The sequence below is a fragment of the Papio anubis genome, chromosome 8, assembly GCF_008728515.1.
Source record: "Papio anubis isolate 15944 chromosome 8, Panubis1.0, whole genome shotgun sequence".
Classification (NCBI taxonomy): Eukaryota; Metazoa; Chordata; class Mammalia; order Primates; family Cercopithecidae; genus Papio; species Papio anubis.
This window is the reverse complement of record NC_044983.1, coordinates 128,557,341-128,580,237: the sequence shown is the minus strand read 5'-3', so window position 1 is coordinate 128,580,237 and position 22,897 is coordinate 128,557,341. Positions and strand designations below refer to the sequence as shown.

The 22,897-nt window shown below is 50.2% G+C and overlaps 1 protein-coding gene across 3 annotated transcripts in view; it reads left to right on the top strand.

The window, feature by feature from the left end:
* The window catches only part of NDRG1 (N-myc downstream regulated 1), a 59,878-nt gene that overhangs the window by 21,204 nt on the left and 15,777 nt on the right, over positions 1 to 22,897 (top strand). For all 3 annotated transcript variants that reach the window (XM_003903183.4, XM_009213627.4, XM_009213626.4), the window contains 6 exons: positions 11,462 to 11,567; positions 13,914 to 14,034; positions 16,818 to 16,880; positions 17,621 to 17,681; positions 19,199 to 19,285; positions 21,418 to 21,474. In XM_003903183.4, coding sequence (XP_003903232.2) covers positions 11,462 to 11,567; positions 13,914 to 14,034; positions 16,818 to 16,880; positions 17,621 to 17,681; positions 19,199 to 19,285; positions 21,418 to 21,474 — 495 coding nt within the window. The remainder of the gene's footprint in view (positions 1 to 11,461; positions 11,568 to 13,913; positions 14,035 to 16,817; positions 16,881 to 17,620; positions 17,682 to 19,198; positions 19,286 to 21,417; positions 21,475 to 22,897) is intronic.

Sequence of the window (22,897 nt, the reverse complement as noted above, 5' to 3'; positions counted from 1 at the left end):
AAGCCTTTGGAAGGACAGAGCAGAGGTCAGGATGAGGTCTCCCAGCATCCTGCACCAGCCTGGGCTGAGCCCTCTGAGTTAATCCCCTGAGCTGTCCTATGAGGTTGGGGCGTTTTTCCCTGTTGTGCCTTCCTTTGTTTCTTTAACAAATGCCCACTTTGTGCCTGGCCTTAGTTTAGGTGCTAGGGATGCAGTGATGAGCATGACAGGCAGTGACCCGTGTTTTCAGGAACCTACATTCTGGAATAATAGCTCAGTACAGCTGAGCACAGAATGCGTGCCTGGCAGCATGCCAAATGTGCCCCATGGGTGCTTACAGCGATCCTGTTCCCATCCTACGGAGAGAGAGGACCTGAAGCACAGAGAGGTTAGGGAACTTGCCTGAGATCGCAGAGCTGGAAAGGGGACCTCAAGCTATGTGCTTCCAGGGCGCATATTTGAAACCAATCCAGATTCCTTAGAAGAAAGAGGCAAACAAACATACAAACAAGCATATGTGAGAATTCCAGCTTCTGTAGGTGCTTTGAAGAGAATAGTGAAGGGTGATACGGAGCCAGGTGATGGGAGAGGGCATGGCTGGGGTGCTGTCTTAGGTTGAGGCTTTTTTAAGTCATGACATTGCTCTGAACCTAAAAGATAGATGGAGCCAGTCACGTGACAAAGAGAAGACTGGGGATAGATCATTCCAGGCGGAGCAAAGGCCTTTCTGATCTGGATTCTGAAATTTCCAAGGGCAAAAATGTGCTATTCCTGTAAGCTGTTAACAGACTCAGTGTTCCCAGTAAGTCACAATATTTGAGCTGAAATCTGAGTGTTGAATGACACTTTTTCAAGGTTGTTACCAAAAGAAAATCTTTGTATAAAACCGTATTCATTTAGATTTGGCTTCTTAGATTTGAAGGTGTTAGGGACTCATGAGATTGATGAAAGCATCCCCCAGATTTTCAGCAGTCTCCAAAATCTTGGGTGTCGGGTTGCTGTAGAATTTCCTTCAGAAGATGCGGTGCAGTATGACGACGGAAGCTCTCTGGGGCATGATGGGTTACAGGGCTAGGAACTGAGAAGGACAGAGCTTTGGTCAAGGGGGCCTACAGGGCTTATCAGCCCAGGGACTGGCCAGCATGCTCTGACCTCAGATTCACACAGGAGCTCCAGCAAAGTGACAGGACAGCACCTGCCCGCCATGCACTTCGGTGTCCTCTGATGAGCCAGGCCAGCACTGAAGGCCTCCCACGCTCTCTTGCTGAACCTTTGGGGACCTGTACCATCATCCTTTACAGATAAGGAAACTGAGACTTTCCCAGGGGCGGCAGCTGTGAAGTGGGCCACATTGAGCCCAGGGCTGTCTGATGTAGACAGTTCTCTCAACCGTGTTGCTTGAGTACAGCCCTGTTCCTGCAAAGGCTAATCAAGCCATTTTGGACTAGATTCTGGTTCACCTTTGCCACGTCTGCTTGTCAAAAGATCTAGCCAAGCAGATAATCTAAACAACACTTCATTGGGCTTATGTTTAGCCTACTGAGGAAGATTTGTTGTAGGACTTAAGAGTTGATGTGCCTTAATGGCAAATGGATTTTATCTATTCATTTAGTTGGTTTCTTACCTGCTTGTTAAAATAGGGCTCCCTCCTGGGCAGTTCTTCCCCCGGGCATAGCTTCCCCTTGGCTCAGTCTAAGGAGTCTTGAGTGGCTTTGTTTTGTGTATCTGAAAGCAGTTGATGTTATTCCTTGAAAAAGAATTACTGCTTCCGCACTTTGACTAAGGCAGATTCCTACTTCCTTTCCCAATGTAGTCAATAATTTAGGCTTTTTGTTTGTTTGTTTTTGAAATGAATCAAAACACACACACTGAGCCCAGAGCTTGGCACTGAGGAGCTGCTGGTGGAGTCTGTGTTGAGCTGCTGGGTGGCCTGTCTCAGGAGACAGCTCGCCTGCCAGAGCAGATGGCATCAGGCCTTATCTCTCCGTCACTGGCATCACCTTTAGGTGGTCTCTGTGTTTTGTCCTGGGTGATGTTCGGGCAAAGTGATTGGTGATTTGCGTATGAGGTTCTGCCAGCGCTGTCAGGCCCCCGCCTGGCTCCCGTTCCTGGGAAGATTCCGGAACCCTCAGAGCACGGGGTGGGCGGGCTGCTGGCCTAGGTGTCGGGGTTGCAGGAAGGACACGGTCTGATCTGGCTCTGCTGAGAGGCCTCCGGCATCAGGTTTTAGGCAATTGTGTTTGCAAATTTGAAGAGTAGGGAGGGTGGGAGTGTTTTGGGTTCCAGCTTCTTTTCTTTGGCTATAATTCTAGAGTCTAAGACTTCTGCTCCAGACGGGGAGCTTTGTGGAAGGCCACCTGAGGGAGAGAAGAGGAGGAAGAATGAATATTTGCGTACTCATTGTCTCAGGGCTTCCCTGCCACGGTGAGGGGTATTGGCCTCTTTTGCAGATGAGAGACCCATTTGAAGATGTTAGGGAACTTGCCAGAGGGTACTGTTGAGATACTCCTAGATTTAGATCCATCTGCTTCCGAAAAATGCTATAGTCATGGAAGTTGTACTGGCGGGCCTCTCTTGAGCTCTGCTGTACGTCAGACACCATGCTGGGCTCTTTTCCTGCATCTGCTCATGTGATCCTCATGAAACCGTGTTGAGGGAGGTATCCTTGCCATCCTCGTTTTATATCGAAGATACAAGGCCCAGAAAATCTGAAGGGATTTGCTCAGTGTCACGCCACGATGAGATAGATGGCGAAAGCGGATTCAGTCCGCACGTCTGGAGCCAAAGTGAATTTAACGAGTTTTGGGGAAGGGACAGCAGCGTTGACTTCATCACCCATAAATTGTATCTCGTGGGCCGGGTGACTTTCTGTGGCTTCACATTGCTTTTTCTGTTGGATTTGCTGCTTCTAATTCCCTCCACCTGGATCTGGAGTTACTCAGACGGTTAGATTTGATTTGGTTTCCATGGGAATCTGTGTTTGTGTGCTCACCAGGGCTTCCTGAGAAGTGAGCTGATGTTACCCGTGGGGCCTCGGTGTGGAGTGGTGGAGGGGCTGGGGCAGTACCAGGGCTGGGCGGGGGCTCCGGAGGTCTGGCTCCCGTTCTGCTGCAAGACCTCTTGTTCGGCAGAGCTGAGCTGGTCTTGGGGATGTACGATCCCATTCAGGGGGGCTGTTTTCCCTCCTCTTTTTGGAAGCAGACCAGCTCACAGGGAAAATGGAAATGGTGACCTTTTGCTAATTTCTCTCTTTCCACACAGTTGCTTCTTGTTTTCATGCCCCATGACTGAAGGTGGGCAGAACTCAGACAGAAGCCTGGAAATCCTCAACTCGCCATTTCCCAACCTCGCCCTCCCCCAGCCCTACTTCCTAGCAAAGCCATTGGGACTTAGAGCAAACCCTTCGAGTGACAGATGGCAGGAACACTCATCTGGATCAGCGCAAAATGAGGCTTTGGAAAATAAACACAGTGTGCTGCTTCTGCAATTCTGCTGTGGGTTTCCTAGGAGCACCCTCCAATAGAACAGGAGAGGTAGGGCTCATACCAGGGCCTCTGAGGTTTGTCCAGGCTAGGCTCTGCCAGGCTGACCTCACTCATCTCTTGGCGTCCCAGAAAGGGTGCAGTGAGCAGAAGCGAGTGCAGACCCAGCCCTGTCATTTGCTACTCGCGTGTCCTTGGCCACTTGCTTGACCTCCCTGGGGCTTAGTTTCCTAATCTGTGAAACAGTGGGGAGCATTGCTGTCCCTGAGTGCACTGCAGATACTGAATGCACACAGCAGCCAGCTCAGCTCACAGGTCTTTGTCGCCCTCCCCTGCTCCATGGATGACGGGGTCTGCTCCATCTCTTCACCCTAATCCAAACAAAGACGCTCTTCCTAATTCTTGTTTCCTTGGAGAACTGAGGTCTTCAGTGTGGGTTCCAGTTGCATGCTGTATTCCCAGGCTGACACCCTCTGCCCATAGCAGCCTGTTCCCTGACTCCGTGTAACTTTGTTTAATTCTCTTGATCTTATGTCAACATGAAAGAAGCCTGGGGAATGAAGTGAGAAGTGACAGGCCCAGCTTGACCTCTGGAAGGTCTTCCATTGTGTGTGACTTGCAGGGGAGTCATGGCTTTGGAAGCCCAAGGACCTATCTATCTTGAATCTTTACTCTGTTATCTTGTTGGGCACCTATACTTCGGCCCCGGAGACTATCTGTTCAATGGCTGTCATGATACAGCACAGGAGACAAAGCTGGCTTTATTGAACTTGCTTAGTAAGTGGGTGGCTGTCTTTTTATCGTGTTCCTCCTGGCTACACACACTTCCCTCAGTTATCTCGGGTACTTTATGTGTTCTTTACTCTTTTTTTTTTTTTTTTTTTAAGACAGGGTCTCCCTTTGTTGTCCAGGCTGGAGTGTAGTAGTGCAATCTCGGCTCACGGCAACTGTGGCCTCCCGCACTCAAGTGATCCTCCCACATCAGCCTCCCTAGTAGCTGGGAGTATAGGCATGAGCCACCATGCCTGGCTAATTTTATTTTTTGTAGAAAGGAGGTCTCACTGTGTTGCAGACGCTGGTCTCAAACTCAAAATTACAGGCGTGAGCCATCACACCTGGCCTGTGTTTGTTACTTAATGGAATGGATCATTGAGATGAATGGCACTGCTGTGGCTGCCCCTCCTCCTCCATGGGCACAGGAGATGAACCAGGAAAATATAGGGGGAGGAGTGTATCATTTTATGAAAAGATGGTGGGGAGGGGGCAGGCCCCTGACATTTTCACTTGAGCCTCTGTTCCCATGATTTGCCTTTCTTGCTGCCGTGGGCCTTGACTTTATGCTGATGAGCCACAGTCAGCTTCCTGGCCTGCTCTTCCAGAGGGCACCCTGACTGGTCAGGCCATGCTTGGACCCCAAGGCTTGTCAGACTGAGGGAGGGGTCGCCCAGCCCACCAACTGACTTAGAGCCTGGGTACGCGGTCGTCCTCTTAGAGCCCAGGACGGTCGGCATCTGGCCAGGGCCTGCTGGGAAGGAGGGGATTACCAGGGGCAGTGGGGAGACAGTCACAGCTGGCCTCCAGAGCCCCTCCGGATCATCCAGAGAGTTGACTTAAGCCAGCGGGGCTGGCCCTGGCAGCTTCACACTAATCACTCTGGAGCGGTTGTCCGTAACAGCTGACGTGGAGGGAAACGCCGCAGTTTGCAAAACACGATCAGGTCCGTCCCATGGTTTTAGTCTTGGGAGTATCTCAATGGAACAGGAGGCCTTGTCATTGACCTCAGCTTACAACTGATGGCAGGGATTGTCAGAGAAGGCTGATAACTTGGCCAAGGGCATGTGGTGGTTATAACATTAGGATATATAACGTTGCTCAAAAAACAGTGCTGTAACAAGGAAATGTTTGCTATTCTCACCAGCCTAAAAAACTAACAGCCCGGGCTATGAATGTCACCCAGCCCTGCTGGAGTTAGTCCTTAACAGCTTCCTGCTGTCACCTGAGCATGCGGCTTTGGTCCTCAGATTGGTAGGATGGCCACCAAACCCCCGAGCATCTCATCCATGTCCTAAGTAGAATGCAGGCAGGAGGGTGAAAGGACAAGAATCAAAAGGTCAAGTTTGATCCTTTTTAAAAATCTCCTTGAAGCTGCAGGAATTTCTGCTGGCATCTCATTGGCCAGAACTGAACCTCCTGACCGTCCTTGGTTTCAAGGGAGTTGAGTAAGGAAGGGGACCACTTTCTCAGGCACTTGGCTTCTTAGTACAGCAGTTGGAATTCTATCCTCAAAAAGAAGGGAACAACAGATGTTTGGGATGCCAACCAACAGAGTCTGCCATAGTTTTAAAGCTCCCAAGCCAGGACTGACAGCCAAAGAGATGAAATCTTCAAGGCATAGTGTTAGGTCCTATTTCCCCACTTGACAGCTTACAGGCGGTGTAGACCATAGTGGTAGGTGCCATGTTTGCTACTTGCCAGCATACAGGCAGTGTAGACTGTAAATCTCTAAGTGCACCCTCCGGGCCAGACTCTGTCTGTTGGAGAGCCAGCCTTTCCCTCTGGGAATTGGCGGTCTGGCTGGGGAGGCAGCTGTTACATGTATATTTGTAATTGTGGTTGTGCTGCAAAGAAGAGAACAGGGTTTGCATGGCGTGTGTATGGTGGGTAGCAGGAAGGAGGTGATGTCTGATGTCTGTGCTGAGGTGTTTCCAATGCTGGCACACTTCCTCACAAAGACACACATGCCTGCGGTTTGGGGGCAGGTGCCTGTTTTAGGAGGATGGGAGCAGCAGATATTATTTCTCGATTCTGTTTGGTAGTGTAACAGCCTGTGCTGCAGGGATGGCCAGTCCTTGGAGACACTGGGGAGGTACAAGTGTTCTGCAGTCAAATAAATGTGGGGAATCTGACTCGCTGCATCACCCTTTAGGGAGTCACAGTGCACGTGGCAGAGAAAGGTTTCCTTCCCCTCTTCTGCCTGGCACAGAATGTGAAACAGGATGATAAAGAGAACAGGCTTTGGATGCAGACATCCTAATCCAAGCTTGGTTCAGATCCTGCCCCACTATTCCAGCTGTGTGGCCTTGGATGAAGTCCTTAATCTCTCTCAGCCTCAGCTTTCTCATCTCTGCAGTGGTTGTTGCGTGTATTTAATGAGAAAACACGTGTGAGAAACTCAGAGCGGGCATGGGGTAAGATGCAGTGGCAGTTTATTACTGCCCCCATCCCTGCCATCACCTCTAGATTTGAGAGAGAAGCTTTCTAGACTCTTCCAGAGCAGGTGAGAGGCAAGTGTGTGCAGCCGGGTTTTTGCCTTTTCGTCGTCTTGTCTGAATCAGGCCCTGTGAGCAGGGTCTTCTGTGGCCTGGTCCTGAGCTGTGGAAGAGCTGGGTGTGGGGCTCTGGATGGTGGAGGAGTTGTGTTTGTGTTGCTAGCCTTGTCCCAGCCAGAAGTTGGGGGGTCCCTGATGAGCCCCGAGACAGGCACTTTGCTCTCTCAGGCAAGAGGACGAACAGTGCACCTTGCAGTTCTGATGTGCTGGGTTCCTTGTGCTTTCTCTTTGGGAAAACGTGGAAGACACGGGACGGGTTCCTCTCTCCAGAACACTGAGTGATTTATCCCGGCAGGGACAGAAGGACAGAACATTCCTTTGGGACTGAATAGGACAAAGGCCTGTGTTTGTGAGCATTGTAATTCTCCCATTCAATCTCAGACAGTCTTTCTGACTGGCTTAGAACCGCGTGCGTGCACGTGCGTTTGTTGGTGGGTGTGTTTGTTGGGGGTGTGTGTGTGTGTGTGTGTGTGTGTATGTGTGTGACTTAGGGGATGGGACTTGGGTACAGGTACAACACTTGCTTTTTTTCTCCTCCTTCTGTGTGTGCCGGGGGTCCAGGAACTGAGCAGAGGACCGATGGGGGCCAGCAGACCCTGGCACAAAGGAGCAAGGGCCCAGTGGAGAGAGTTCAAATCCCGATTCTACCACCACAAGCCTATGACCTTGGGAGAGTCCCCTCAACTTCTTTACCTGTAAAATGGGATTGATAGGCCTCCCGGTGGCATGGAGGTCTGATACCCTGCCTTAGTCTTCGTAGGCGCTTAGCAAATGTTCTCCCTCACCTCTGCTCACCTATGCCTGGGAGGCAGCCCTGCCCCTGCGTGACTTCCACCACTTCACTTCCACTTTCTCAGACGGGATCTTTGTCCTTCCCACCAAGGCAAGCAATGTCGAAAGCCTCTTTTTTGAGTCCTGCTCAGGCTGAGGTTTGGGGCAGTGTTGAGGCAGCAGCCAGGGTCCTGACACTCCTCATGAGCTGGAGTGAAGCATTGGTGCCCTGTTAGGCTCTCACCAACCCTGGGGGTCTTATCAGGAGGGAGCTGAGCATCTCATGGCCAATCCAGGAGCAGAGTGGGGAAGAGCCCAACATGGATCAATGCCCTTAGGAGATAAAGTTCCTTCCTAGTGATTCACCATTATCTGCCAGGATCAGATCTCTTATCCATCAGATACTGGGTACCCACTGAGAGCAGGCAGCTGTGCAGAGGTCTGTGGACAGAGCAGCAAATGAGACCCAGGTAGCCTTTCCTTCTTGGACTTGGAAGGCTAGATCCTCCAATTTAGTTCTGGTTCCATGGCTGTATATTTTAAGACCTTCAAAGAGATGAGTCAGAAATCTGCTACGCACATGCAACCCCGGGGCTGCCAGGGACATTTTTGATGCCAGCTGGGGTGGCGTGTCCCATACCTGCCACCACATTAGCACCCTCTGCTGCCCGTACTGGGAGTCCCCTTCCAGCCTAGTGCTGTGCTCTGGGCTCTGTGCAGGTGACTCCTCTCCTGCTATGGAGCCTGTGGTGCAGGCGGCTCTCCCAGCTCAGGGGTGAGGACCTGGAGGCTCAGAGGTTGGGGAGTGGTAGGACTTGGATTTGAACTCTGATGTCCGTGGTGGTGGGAACACCGCCTGCCCTGGCCTGTCTTTTAGAGGGAGCCGTGTGGGCCAGCTGGGGAGACAATGAAGAATGTGCCCCCACAAACAAATAGACCTTTGTTCCCATAGTGGCTTCAGGGCCAGGCTGGGCCCAGCAGATGATCTCTGGCCCCCACTGGAAGCTGGGCCACTGCTCCCTCATCTATGGATTTTTCCAGTGCCTGTTATGTGCAGGAAAGAAGCGTTGGGCCCTGAGGGGCAGAGAGTGGGGAAGGGAGATGGGGCTGAGCTCTTTGTGCCAGGGGACTTACGGTGTTGGGGGCTAATGCAGGTGCCAGGATGACCCCGTGCTGGGCGGGCCCAGGTGCTCCCAGGGGGCTGGGCCTAGCTCCGTACAGTACATTCTTTATACGTCACCACCCTCCCCTGGTAACCACTGCCGCATCTCTGGCCATTCAGGAACAAGGAACTTCTAGGTAACCTTGAGGAGGGCGGAAACCCAGGGCAGGTGAGTGGAAGTGGCCATTGAGAAAGAGTCAGGACCACCCTTTGAACATGGCAGGTGAGAGATTAGATTGGTCCATGAGTGAGCTGGAGTAGCTTGTCTCCTTTCTGCAGAAGCACGATGGTGGCCTGGGGCTGGCTGGCTTCGGGGTTCTCCAAGTGAGTGTCGGGAACCCCTGCACTTCTCCACTAGGGTGGGGGAGGTGGTGATTTCTTGTTGGAAACTCAGTACGGAGCTTCCATACCCTGCGGGAGAGCCTGGGAATTGGATGCCGTTTTTCTTTATTTTTGAACCTGTTCCTCAGGTTGAGAATCGTTGATCTTAACGGGACTCAGGAGGCTTTCCTGGTCCCATTCCCAGCAACACCCTGGTGGGTTAAATCCTCTTTCTCTGCTTTTCTCAGAGGACCCAGAGGACCTGCAGCCCCCTGGGACCGTCTCCATTGCCCCTACTAGCTTGTGAGTTGTCACCCACTCATCCCTGCAGGGACATAGGGGACCTGGCATACAACAGGTGCCTAATGAATGTTTCTCAGATGAAATCAAACTGCCTTAAGTATCAGGGGTGAAGAAGTAGCAGAGGTGGAATCTGATCACCCGCTGGTGTGGATGGCGTGTGGGTGGCTGCCATCCGCGAGTCACAGCGGGTCACTCGCGGATGGAGCAGCCGGCATTCTCTGGACTTCCAGCACCCCTAGGAGGGAGGAAGGGCCAGGCTGTTCCTGTTTTAAAGATTCAAGCTGGGGAGGAGGTGACTTGCCCCCACAGGGCACCTGAGTGGTGATCTGTCCCATCGCCTCTTCTCAAGCGTGAGTTTGTGAACATTGACTCTCCTCTGCCGCCACACGGCAGTGACCTGTATAGGTCACATTTCCGCCAGCTTCTGGAAGCAGGTTCAGCAGCATCTGGAGTGTTCTGTGTTCCACTTCACTGCCTCATTTACTCTTTGGAAAATCAATGCAGCGTGCTGGGCTGAGTGGCCTCGTGAGGCCTGAGTGTGCGCCACTCGCGGGCGGGCCAAGTGCTGAGAAGCCTGAGGCCCCGCGGAGGTTGATTGTCTGGGGGACCCGCCTCTGTGCTGCCTGCCCATGTGACTCTGGGACACTGACTTTACTTCCTCAGCCAGCTGGGTCACTTGGCCCTGGCAGGGCTCCTGTGAGGGTGAGGACATGGAGGGACATGGCTCAGCACTGCCTTGGCACTTGGATGGTCTCAGCAGCCTGATGGCCTTGCCTCCCTGCTTCCCAACGGCCCTGTGGGAGTAGAGCCCAGAGCGGGGCACTTCAAAGGGGAGGTCACTGCTCGCAGACGTGGAAATCACTCAAGGGAGACGAGTGACCGGGGTCCTCGGGACCTTTTGGGTGACCTTGAGGAGGGCGGAAGCCCAGGGTAGGCATGGGGTGAAGGGCGAGTGGAAGTGACAATTGAGAAAGACTCACGACCACCCTCTGCAGGAGTTCAGATGAACATGGCAGGTGAAAGGTTGGTCCATGAGTGAACCGGGGTGCTTGGAACCAAGGCAGGGTGCCTTTTTATTTGGTTTTCCAGAGGAAGAAAGATGAGCAGGTCTTCAACTGTTAGGAAGGTTTGGTGCAGAGAGGCACGGGGATGACTGGGAGTAAGCTGGCTGGGGGTCGCTGGCCGAGCTGGAGAGTTGGCCTTGACCAGAAGAACCACCTGGCCCAATGAGAAGGAAGGGCAGGAGGGAGAATGGGCGTGGTATCATTCAGAATCTTTTGGTCAACTCAACATGGCTTACATGGGATTGGAAGTTGGTGGCCCATGTAACTGAAAATCCCAGGTGGTGGATGCCATCCCCAAACCTTCTTTCACTCTTTTCTGTCCCTGGGCTGGCCGTACTTTCAGGCAGGCCCTTGCCTCATCGTGACAATGTGGCTGCTGCAGATCCAGCCCTCTCAGCCTTACTCCATCAAGTCCAGTCCAGTTCCCCAATTACTGGAAATAAGTGCAGTTGGCTTTAGTTGGCCTGAGCCAACCTATGTGTTCTTACCTAATCCAGTCCTTGCATCTGGAAGGTGGAGTGCATGAACTGGCCTTGACTTGTGAAACGTGGGGAGGGGGGTCAATGTCAACAGAACTCTTAGGACTGAGGGTGAGTGTTGGGTGGGCTCCTGAAGGAAATTGGGGGCTGTTCTTGGAAGTGGGGAGTGAATTCTGGGTAACTCCAAGCCACCAGATGTTAGTCACAGGTACAGTAACCTGTGGGGTCAGTGGGGCCTGGGGGCAAGGAAGCACAGGCTTGGTGGCCTGTTTTCCGGATGGAGCAAACAGTCCGGTGCAGAGATGGTCACGGGCAAGCCCTGTCCCTGGCATTTTGTGCATTTAACAGCACAGTCTGAGCCAGGCCTCTGTCCCCTGCTTCCTGGGAGTCCCCTCCTAGCCCTGTGGGAGTGGCTTCTGGCCAGAGAGAGCTGCTGCCCGAAGCCAGGGATCTTATGGCCAGATGAGAAGTGAGCTTCCTCAAAACACAGTTGGAAACAGGCTGGGTGTCTTCAGCCACACGGATGCCACGAACCCCACATGACCAGCCCACTGTCTGCTGTGTCTCCTCAGGAGCAGGACATCGAGACTTTACATGGTTCCGTTCACGTCACGCTGTGTGGGACTCCCAAGGGAAACCGGCCTGTCATCCTCACCTACCATGACATCGGCATGAACCGTAAGTTCTGAGGAGCTCTGGTTCCCTGTCAGCCGGTTCCCAAGAGAGTGGCGGAAAAAGGCAGCCGAGAAGGGCTGGTGGCCGGGAGCCGGTGGTTTCTTTTTGCCTGGGACTTCCTGGAGCTGTTCTGGGAAGAACTCTTGCCAGAGCCTGGAAAAGCCAGAAATGCGCTGCATGTGGGCACGGAGTTGTCTGTGTGCCCAGAGGCGCTGGGAACACAGGGAGTTCTTTGCTATCTGTGACAGTGACTTCTATATTAATGCACACATATGGTTTTTAGTCTTTTCACAGAACTGGGCAACCATCAGCACAGTTTTGGAACATTTTCATCCTTCCAAAAAATCCTGTACTTTTATCTGTCACCCCACCCCCAGATGACTGACCCTTCATTGACTTTCCTTTTCTGTGAATTTGCCTGTTCTGAAATTTTGTATACATCGAATCAAATAACGTGTAATTTTTTTGTAACTGGCTTCTTTCATAATGCTTTCAAGGTTTTTCCAGGCCATGCATTAGTATTTGTACTGCCTTTATTCCTTTATTGAATAATAATATTCCATTGTATGAATTTACCACACTTTATTCTTTCTTTTTTTTTTTTTTTTTTTTGAGACAGAGTCTCGTGCTGTTGCCCAGGCTGGAGTGCAGTGGTGTGATCTTGGCTCACTGTAATCCACCTCCTGGGTTCAAGCGATTCTTGTTACTCAGCCTCTCGAGTAGCTGGGATTACAGGCACCCACCACCACACCTGGCTAATTTTTGTTTTTTTAGTAGAGGTGGGATTTCACCATATTGGCCAGGCTGGCCTCGAACTCCTGACCTCAGGTGATCCACCCACCTCCGCCTCCCAAAGTGCTGGGATTACAGGCATGAGTCACTGGGCCCGGCCATCTGTTCTTTAGTTGATGGGCATTTGGGGCATTTTCACTTTTTGGCTGTGTGAGTGACACCGCCATGAACGTTTAGACTGTGAATTCCAAGATTACCAGGAGGGTTTTCAGAGGTGGGTTCCCCATTTTTCATAGACGCAAATGGAATGGAATCTACTAAATGCTGAAATTTCATGGAGTAGAGGTGAATTCTTCCGTGAGGAATCAGAAGACACATAGGTTTCACTGGTCCCGTAATTTTTGTGAACTTGAGTTGCATTGCAAGCTTCCTTGATATTTGATGATGGACTGCCTGATTTTCATTTGTTTCTATAAAGCTTATCAATACCTTGAGGCTGGGGATGATTTCACGGAAATCCACTGAAAACCACTTTTTACTTCCTTCTCACCTTCTTTTATCTCACTTCTTCCCCTGTCTGTTTCCCTTACATCCATTTTGTACCAGGTCCGTGCTGGGTATTTTGAGTTACACTATCTTATTTGATTGACTCTGACAAGGAACTGAAATTGCATATGGCAGCCTCTCCCCATGTAGAGAGGCTCATTGTTGGTTTATCATAGGCTTACCACTGTAACAAAAGATGCCAAGCCCTCTGTGGCTTAACACAATGTATGTTTTATTTCTCCCTCACGTAAGAGTTTAGTGGGTGTTGAGTGGGACATGTTCTATTTGGCAATTCAAGGACCCAGGCTCCTTCTAGCTTGGGGGTTTGCCATCCCCTGGGGCTGCAGAGCCTTCTGCTGGAAACTGTGCTTCTGGCAGGTAGATGGGAGAAGAGAGAAGCTTAGAGGATCTTAGAGGATCTCGGTGGCAGGTATGGTGAGGAAATGGTGACAGTCACAGGCTATTGGCCAGAAACAGATCACATGGCTGCTTCTCATTGCAAGGGAGCCTGGGAAGTACTGTCTAGCTGAGTGCCCAGGAGGAAAAGGGACAGGAGATAGGGTGAGCAGCCCGACTCTCTTAGGCTTCAGCAGTGAGGAGACTCATCCGGGCCACATGAAAGGAGGAGGCACATCTCACCTCCCATGCTCCTCCTTGTTTGAAAATTATGTGTGTCCTGGGCCAGTACCCCAGATAGGAGGGTATAGTGGGCCCAGATGGAAAGAGAGGATCAGGGGGGCAAACCCATCTCACGCCAGGGCCATCCTGACCCTGACGGACTGGAGGAGCTGCAGGAGCCAGCCTGGGAGCCCCTTCCAGCACCAACTGCAAGATTCATCTGCCAGCTCCCACTCCTTTGCCCCATGACTTACTCTTGCTTTTTATCACCAGAAGAAAGTGGGCATGGGGACAAAACCAAAAAACAAAAAACGCGAACATCTGTATTCTTCCAAGTTCACTTCCTTCTTCTGAATAGGAGTGAAACAAAATGAATGAGCTTTGCCACCAAGACACCTAATTTTTTTTCTCCTCTTAGTTCTTTCTCGTCTCTCCCTCTCTGCTATTCTTCAGACAAAACCTGCTACAATCCCCTCTTCAACTACGAGGACATGCAGGAGATCACCCAGCACTTCGCCGTCTGCCACGTGGACGCCCCTGGCCAGCAGGACGGCGCAGCCTCCTTCCCCGCAGGGTGAGAGCCTCTTGCCCTATGAGCTCTACAGCATGGACTGGGTGTCGGGGAGGGGTTCGGCTGCTTTGCTCTTTTAAATACTTTTTAGTTGTGGCAAAATATAAAATGTATCGTCTTAACCACGTTTTAAATTGTGGGAAGATACATAACATAAAAGTTAGTACTTTAACCACTTTTAAGTACATAGTTCAGTGGCATTAAGGACATTCAGACATTGTTGTGCAGCCATCACCACCATCTGTCTCTAGGACTTTTTCATCTTCCTAAACTGAAACAGGATACTCATCAGATGCTACCTCCCCATTGCCCCAGCCTTCCTGCATGGCTGGCGTTACCATAGGTGTGCTCAGCCTGGACAGGACTGAAGTGGAGGAGGACTTGACATGACCAAATAGTGTGGTGAAAAACCTAGAAGGTTGTGGAGAAAAAGAGAGGGAGAGAAGCAACGTTGATGGATCACTTCCTGTGGGCTAGGCTTCATCGTTCGCGTTTAACATTGGGGTTAATCCTTACAGCTAGCTCTGTGGTTGGTATTGTTAGCTGCATTTTCCAGATGAACATATTGAGGCATGGAGGCATTAACTGCCTTGCTCAGGGTTGCACAGCTGAGGCCGGGCACAGTGGTTCACGCCTGTAATCCCAGCACTTTGGGAGGCCGAGGTGGGCGAACCACCTGAGGTCAGGAGTTCGAGACCAGCCTGGCCAACATGGTGAAACCCTGTCTCCACTAAAAATACAAATATTAGCCAGGCGTGTTGGCACGTGGCTATAATCCCCACCACTCGGGAGGCTGACGCCAGAGAATCCCTTGAACCTGGGAGGCAGAGGTTGCAGTGAGCCAAGATCGTATCACTGCACTCCAGCCTGGGTGACAGAGCAAGACTCTGTCTCCAAAAAAGAGAAAAGGGTTGCACAGCTGAGAACCGGGGAGTTGGCTTTGGTCCTATCTACTGAGACGTGTATCCTCTTTGGAACATCAGACTGCCTTAGTTGAGAGTGTTTACACTGCCTGGCCCTTGTCAGCCCGTGATCTGTATGGGCATGGCCTTTCAATTTCCCCTTGTGCAATTATGGTCAAGCTTGTTGGATCCCCCAATCAGCATCACATTGGGGAGGCAGACCTCAGAGATAATCCCTCTTGTCCCCGCACCTGACGCTCTGATTAAACCAGGGCAGGAGCAGGTTCTTGGGTTTAAAGTCTTCCAGAAGGGGCCTTCTTGGCATTTATAAATAGAAATCCTTTTTTATTAGTGTTCAGAATTATCCTTAATAATTAACCTTTATCAGAGAGGAAGGGAAGGTACCGCTAACCATATGGGACCAGGACCAAAAATTGAAAGTGTATTAAAACAGTGGGACATGGTTAATTGTTAACCAGCAGATAAAGCCAGAGGTATGTCAGTAAATCTATCTTTGGTTGGATGAATAGTGTGAAAGACTTAGGGGGAAAGCAGAGACTCTTAGTTCCCCCTGGAGAAGTTTTACAAATATTCTGAGGCCTGAGCCCCACCCCCAGGAATTTTTATTCAGTTGGTCTAGATATTACAGGGTGTTTTCCCCCTAGTTTACTAGGTGGTTTTTGTGTGCATCTCGTGGGACCCACTGTCAGAGTGGGGCCTGACTTGTTTCTTCCTCCTGGAGTAGGGCAGAGGAGAGTGTGGGGCTTGGGGCTTGGGAGAGGTGAGAGGGAGTCTCCCAGGCCCTTTAAGGGTGAGCCCCCTATATCCTGAAGCTGAGACAGCAGAGCAGGGTGGGGGATCCCTGGCTGGGCTCCTCCTGGCTCTGGCTTCCACCATCTATACAGGAGGGACTGGGAGTAGAATTCTGCTGCTTCCTTGCCTCACACCAGCCCTGGGCAACAGGGAAGAAACAGAGGGTCCTGCAATTAAGTGGCTTCTCCAGTGTCACACCTTAGGAGCTGCTGGCTCCAAACTGAGGCGTGGCCATTTCAGAGGAGCTTCATGTCTTTGCCCCTCTTCTGCCCTGCGGCTTCTAACTCAGTGGTTCTGTTGATGTGGAGCCACACCATACGGGCTCTTCCTGGCTCTTCCCAGGGCATCTGAACACGCTGCTTCCCTGCCCACACGCTTTACTCATCAGGTTCCCATGACCCTTTCAGCGTCACTTCTTCTGAGAAGCCCTCCCTGATCACCTGATCACGGCAGTTCTCTTTCGATAGCCTTTGTTATGAGTCACACCCCCCTGTTTCTGTTGACTTGAGGGCTGGCTCCTGTCCTGGTTTGCCTCTGCTTTGCTCACAGGCCCCTGCCATTGCCTCACCAAGAGCCCGGCATGTGTGAGCATCAGTCACTCCTTTGCGGATGGAACTCATTCATGCCTGATCTAATTCCTTCTCCCTGAGGCTGGAATTGTGAAATGCCTTCTAGTCAGTTTCTGCAACACTCTAGACCCAAAACCAAACCCAGTGAGGACGTGTTTCTGGCTAACCATCTACTGTTCTCGTGAGGCCAAGTGGCTCATCTCTCAGCCTCAGTGATATTTATAATCTTGCTGGGGGGAAAATCCTAGCAGCCTTCTAGAGTTATTGTGAGAACTGAATGAGCTAATAATGCCCCAAAATGCGTCCATGAGACCTGGCTCATAGGAAGCAATTGATAGGGTGTGCTGCAAGGGTCTTGGAAGGAGGATGGGAAGGGACTAGACTGGGGGGTCTATGTGCATGGGGCAGTCTGTTGCATGGCCCCACCCTTCAAGCGTGTCCCTGTTTCGATTACCCGTTTCTCTCTGGGCGCTCACTAATGGCCTCTCTGTGTCATCCCCAGGTACATGTACCCCTCCATGGATCAGCTGGCTGAAATGCTTCCTGGAGTCCTTCAACAGTTTGGGTAAGAGCGAGGGATCAGCTCCTCCTCCGTTTGCAGAGAAGCCTGGCTTCTAGCGTCTTCCTGCCCCTTGGCTTTGATCTGGACTGACCACTAAAATTAAGGTTGCAGTTTAAAGATGAGGCAAGAAATTAGCTTGTCACTCTGTGAACACTGTTCTTCACACAGTCTCTGAGCTCTAGTCTGCCTCCTGTAACTTCAGTTTTCCTCTTGCATGAATGTTATGTTGTGTGATGGCAGCCGCCCCACCCATTTGCTCTTGCCTCCTGTTCTTCCATTCCCTTCTCTTTCCCATGGAATGTTCTGGAATGGAGTTGCCTGAGACCTTAGCTTTTCTCTCCACACCCTCATTTTTCCAGTGTTCATCTCTGTCTTGAGCTCTTCAAATAATGATAACTTCATGGTTCTTGCTCAATTTGTTTTCATTCCAAGTTTTAGAATCCAAAATAAAGCTTAAGAGTGGGAAGAAATGATGCCGTAACGGGCTTTCCCGAAATGTCAGACGGTCTCTCAGAGCCTGGGTGGCGGCCAGGAGGGAAGTGAGGATAAGGGGCGCGGCTCTCCAAGGTCGCGGTCTCTGTCCAGTCCTAAAGCACAGTAACCTCAGGGCTGTGCAGGCAGTCACGGCAGCATACTCCCGCATTGCCTAGCCAGGTGGTCACCCTCAGGAAGTGCTAAGTGGGTCCTTGGGGGCTCCTGTCACTCTCTCCTTGTGTGACATGCATTTGTATTTCTGCTTCCAGGCTGAAAAGCATTATTGGCATGGGAACAGGAGCAGGCGCCTACATCCTAACTCGATTTGCTGTGAGTGCTTTGGCATTTTTTGAAAATCGCATTTTAAATAACATTTTAAGATGAAGGAAGACATTTGGAAAAAGCATTGAAAACCCAAAAGGGAAAAAGAAATGACCCGTATGCTCCACAGTTTTGTGTGTGTGTGTGTGTGTGACACGTGAGTACTCATATATATACACATATACGTGTGTGTGTGTGTATATATATGTATATACTCAGCCTTTTCTCTTCCTCCACTCTTGAGTGATACTGGACACATTCTTTTGTCATTGACTTTGTCTGCTTAGCCATCTAGTGAGGACGCTCCGTGCTCACTGAGTACTCTGCTATGACATTGCTTTGTAACAGCTGTACAGGTTTTTTGCAGTCAGGGTACTCCTGGTTCGTAACTGATTCTAAACTAGAATCAGACACAGGAAGTTTTCATGACAGTTGTCATTGTTATTTCTCTGGGCTCAGGTCAAAAGCCACTGTTCCTTTGTATCCTCACCAAGCAATTATGTAAGAATGCAACAATACTCATTTTGTTCATCCATAGGTATTTTGACTGCCTATGATTTGCTGGGCTTTGCTAGAGGTTAGGAATACTGACATGATTCTACAACATCCATCTTACAAAAAAAAAAAAAAAGAAAGAAATGCTGACATGAATACAAAATGGTCTGGCCATATAGACTCTCAGCAAATTAAAAAATGTCTCAACTGAACCCCAGGTGTACATATCTATATCTATATGTATCTGCGTCACATAATGACATTTCGGTCAATGACAGACTGCATATTTGACAGTGGGTCCATAGGATTATAATGATTCATTTTTACTGTACCATTTTTATGTTTAGATTTGCTTAGATACATCAATATTTAGCATCATGATGCAATTCCCTGCAGTATTCGGTAGCGTCACATGCTATACAGGTTTGTACAGCAAACTTAGGAGCAATGGGCTGTACTGTACAGCCTTGGTGAGTTGTAGACTATACCATCTAGTGTGTGTAAGTACACTCTGAGATCTTCACACGATGACAAAATCTCCTAATGATGAATTTTCTCAAAAGTATCCCTGTTATTCAGCGATGCATAACTCTGTGTGTGTGTGTGTGTGTATGTGTGTGTGTGTGTTTATATATTCTGGAAGTAACACAGTTGTTACTGCCACAGCTAGAGAGCATTTGTGTACCCTGTTTGATTGATGAGGTTGATAGTGTATTACACGCATTTGACAGGTGGGGAAGCTGAGCCTCCATGGGTTGAAGTGACTTGCCCAAGGCAGGTCTGCAATGTGGCGGGCTTCCTACTTCTTTTGCACTTCCTCTTTCTCCTTCCCACTCTCTCTAGGACCCGATCCCGTGTCTGCTGTGCTGGAACCTCAGTTTTGCATGGGGTGGGGCCAGGGGGCAGCAGCCTGCTCTGCTGCCCACACTGCCTTTTTCTGGGTACTTCTCTCAAGCTTCGGTTTGCCTTGGAAAGTTCCTAGTGTTTCAGATTGCTGGGATGTCTGTCTCACTTTGTGTCTTGAATCGCAGCTAAACAACCCTGAGATGGTGGAGGGCCTCGTCCTTATCAACGTGAACCCTTGTGCAGAAGGCTGGATGGACTGGGCCGCCTCCAAGGTGAGGTGGGGGCCTGTCAGGCAGGCGGAGTCCCTGCAGGCAGAGGGACAGGTGCACACAGCCTCTGGCTGGTGGAGCCCTGGAGCTACGAGCTCTCTCTTTACCCACTCCTCCGCTACCCTCTACTGCCCACTCCAGTTCCCTCTGCTTTGCTTAGAATAGTACACATGACCTCAGCCGTTTGCCATTCAGAAGACTTAAATACCACCAAGCTGTCTAAGCCAGGGAAAGCACTGGGATGCAGGTCCCTGAGCCAGCTTGGATAAGCATTGCTTGGGTTAATGAGTATTGGCTGGGTACCTAACTTGTGCCAGGCTTTGGTCAAGATGCTGAGCATCTTGAAGAACAAAACTTCTTGAGATGAACAAGACAAAAGCCTCTAATCTTAGGAATTCATTCACATATTATTAAAAAAAAATAAATGTATATTTAGTGTGCCACAAAATTTTACGATAATAATTAGCTAATGTAGATTGAGAGTTTACCATGTGCTAGTTTCATTCTACATTGCTATGTGTGCATTACCGCAGTTAATCTTCATAGTAACTCTAGGAGGTGAGAATTTTTATCAGCGTTTCAGAAGTGAGGACTCGGTGTGGCTAAGGGGATTGTCCAGGGCCACATAAAGCTAGGCAGTAGAATAGGGACTGGATGCAGCTTGCTTTGACTTCGTGGTTCGTGGATCTGACCATCCTTGCCCCTGGGGCTCCTGTCCGGGGTGGGAGACAGGCAGGCCTGGCCAGCAGGTTGGGCTGCCTGGAGGAAAAGGGGCCTGTGCTGTCTTGGGAAGCTGTGCCCTGGCTGGTGTCCTAAGGTTCCTTGTTTATCTTTTAAAAATTGTCATTGTGGTGTTTATTTTTGGTTTTTTGCCCTGTAAAGGCCTCAGTGTTTGCCGAGGAGATGGGCAGGTCATTCCAGTTGAAATAGGACAAAGCTGAAGTGATCTCAGCTTTTCATTTTGCAAGTGCAGTTTTGCCAAATTTTGGGTGGCTGCCAGGGACTGAGGGTTTGAAGGGGCCGTGCCTCTTGCTCCATCCCCCGCCCTGTCCTAGCCACTGTGATTTTGTGTTTGTTCTTTGAACATTCCTCCAGAATGCAGGACCCCTTCCCTCCTGCCTGTATGACATTCAGGAGTGGAACACGCTTCTGTTTTTCATTTGATTTTCCAGCAAAGGAAGTGACATTCCAGTCCACCCGCTGTGCTTCATGATCCCTGTTCTGAGCCAGACTCGAAGGTCTGGCGATGTCGACCACTGGCTAATGTGAAGCCTGGGGAAGGTCTGCAGGGCTTTAATAGCCGTAGTATTCCCTTCCTTTTCAACCCCAGCCTTCTGAGTACCAGGCATTGGTATTAGACACTGTGATATGTGCAGTTACTTCTTGCACTCCTCACCTTGCCTTGTGGCCTTGAAGTTCCTGGCACTCCCATTTCCAGATTAGAAGTCTGAGACCCAGAGGTATGCAGACTGCCCAGTGCCACACAGCTGGGCTGTGGCAGGCAAGGGCCAGCCAAAGACCCTTAGGTCTAGAGCTTCTCTGCTACTTATTTTTGCCCAATGCTTTGGTCAGCACACATTTATGGAGCTCCTGCTGTATCCTACCATTTATAGAGCTCCTGTTGCAAACCTAGTCACTGGGGAGAGGTAGGAAAAAGAAGATTGTCAGTGTCTTTGGTAATGTCAGTATACTTAGAAAGGGGAAACTGGCTTGGAGATGAGAGAGAGGGACAGTTGGGAGCCAAGCATATCCGGGGGCGTAGACGGGGGAGTTCAGTGTGTTTTTAGAAGAGGTGAATGGACGGCCCTCTTTGCTGAAGACTTGGTGAATGTTTTGAGCAGGGTAAGCTAGCAGTAGCTGGATCTTTATTCAGTGCTCATTTGCTGTGGATTTCTTGTGCATGGGCCTCTGAAAATAAGGAATTGGATATAGTCCCAGGCCCTGCATGTGGGGGGTCAGGTCCAGGAGGGAACTGGAGATAGGAACTGAGTTTTTATCACGGGGATGTCCCTGAGGCCTGCATGCAGAGGGGAGTCTGGCAATGCCACTGTCCCCCCAGGGAAGTGGGGTTTTGCTGACTTTGTTCACTACTGTTAGCTCCTGGTTTCTAATCCACCCACTTTACTCCTCCCTAGATCTCCGGATGGACCCAAGCCCTGCCAGACATGGTGGTGTCCCACCTCTTTGGGAAGGTGAGTTGTGTGGTCTGGCATTCTGCTGTTCCTGCTGAGCAATGCATTGTGTGGTGCTCAGCACCGGGCCCCATGTGGGGGTGGAGAGAACAAGACACAATCGACTGGGGGCCGCCGAGCTGGTGCTCGTGAGATAATGTGACATTATTCATTCATAAGCAACAAGTCATTCATTCTCTCTCTTTTTATATGTGTCTTTTAAAAACGGCTGATTGAAGTACATTAACTGCACATATTTAAAGGGCAGAATTTGCTAAATTTGACATGTATATACATTTGTAAAACCATCACTGTCATCAGAATAACGTCTCCATCACCCCAAGTGTTTCCTTGTGCCCCTTGATAATCCTCTTCTCCCTCCTCCTCAGGCAACTTGGTTCTGCATTGGCCCTTATAGATTGCTTTGCAATTCCTAGATTTTTATATAAATGGCATTGTATAGTATGTACTCTTTTTTTTTTGGTCTGGCTTCTTTCACTCAGCGTAACCATTTTGAGATTTGTCCATGTTAATGAGTGGATCAATAGTTTATTCCTAGTCTGGGTGCAGTGCTCATTCCTGTCATCCCAGCACTTTGGGAGGCCATGGCAGGAGGATTGCTTGAGCACAGGAGTTCAAGACCAGCCTGGGCAACATAGCGACACCTTGTCTCTACAAAAAAATTAAAAATTGGCCAGACATGGTGGTGCATGCCTATAGTCCTAGCTGCTTGGGAGGCTGAGGCAGGAGGAGCGCTTGAGCCCAGGAGTTTGAGGTTACAGTGAGCAGTGAGCTATGATTGCCCCCTGTATTCTGTCTAGGCGACAGAGAGACCCTGTCTCTTAAAAAACAGTGTATTCCTTTTTAGTGCTGAGAAGTATATTCCCTTTTATGTATGTGCAACAGTTTGTTTTTCCATTCACCTGTTGATAGACCTTTGGGTTGTTTCCAGTTCTGGGCTGTTCTAAATCTGGTCTATAGCAAACGTGTCCGTGGAGTTAGCTGTGTGCTGGACTCAGTCCTAAGAGCTTCACAAGTATTAGCTATAGGACTAGGATTCCACCCAGGTGCTCTGTGACCTGTGTGATAAATTCTGTTGTCATTCCCAGTTTATGGAAGAGGAAACAGACCAGAGAGGTTGAGTGACTTGTGTAGGGTCTCTGCCGGGGAGAGGTGGGGCCAGTGTTTGTGTCTATGAATCTGGCTTCATTCTGGCAACCACAGCAGGATGGCGGCTGCCTGCGCTGCTGCCTGGCTCTTAGATGAGCTGCTCTTCTGCAGAGTCACGCCACTGAGGGGGAGTGAGCCCAGCCCCTCGCAGCATGCTAGAAGTGAGCGGTCGTCATCTTATCAGCCCACCCTACCTGGCCCCAGACATTGGTTTTGTGTCTCTAGCTGGGGCCAGCTGTCCTCGGGAAGCGTATGCCATGGGCTTGGTTTCAAG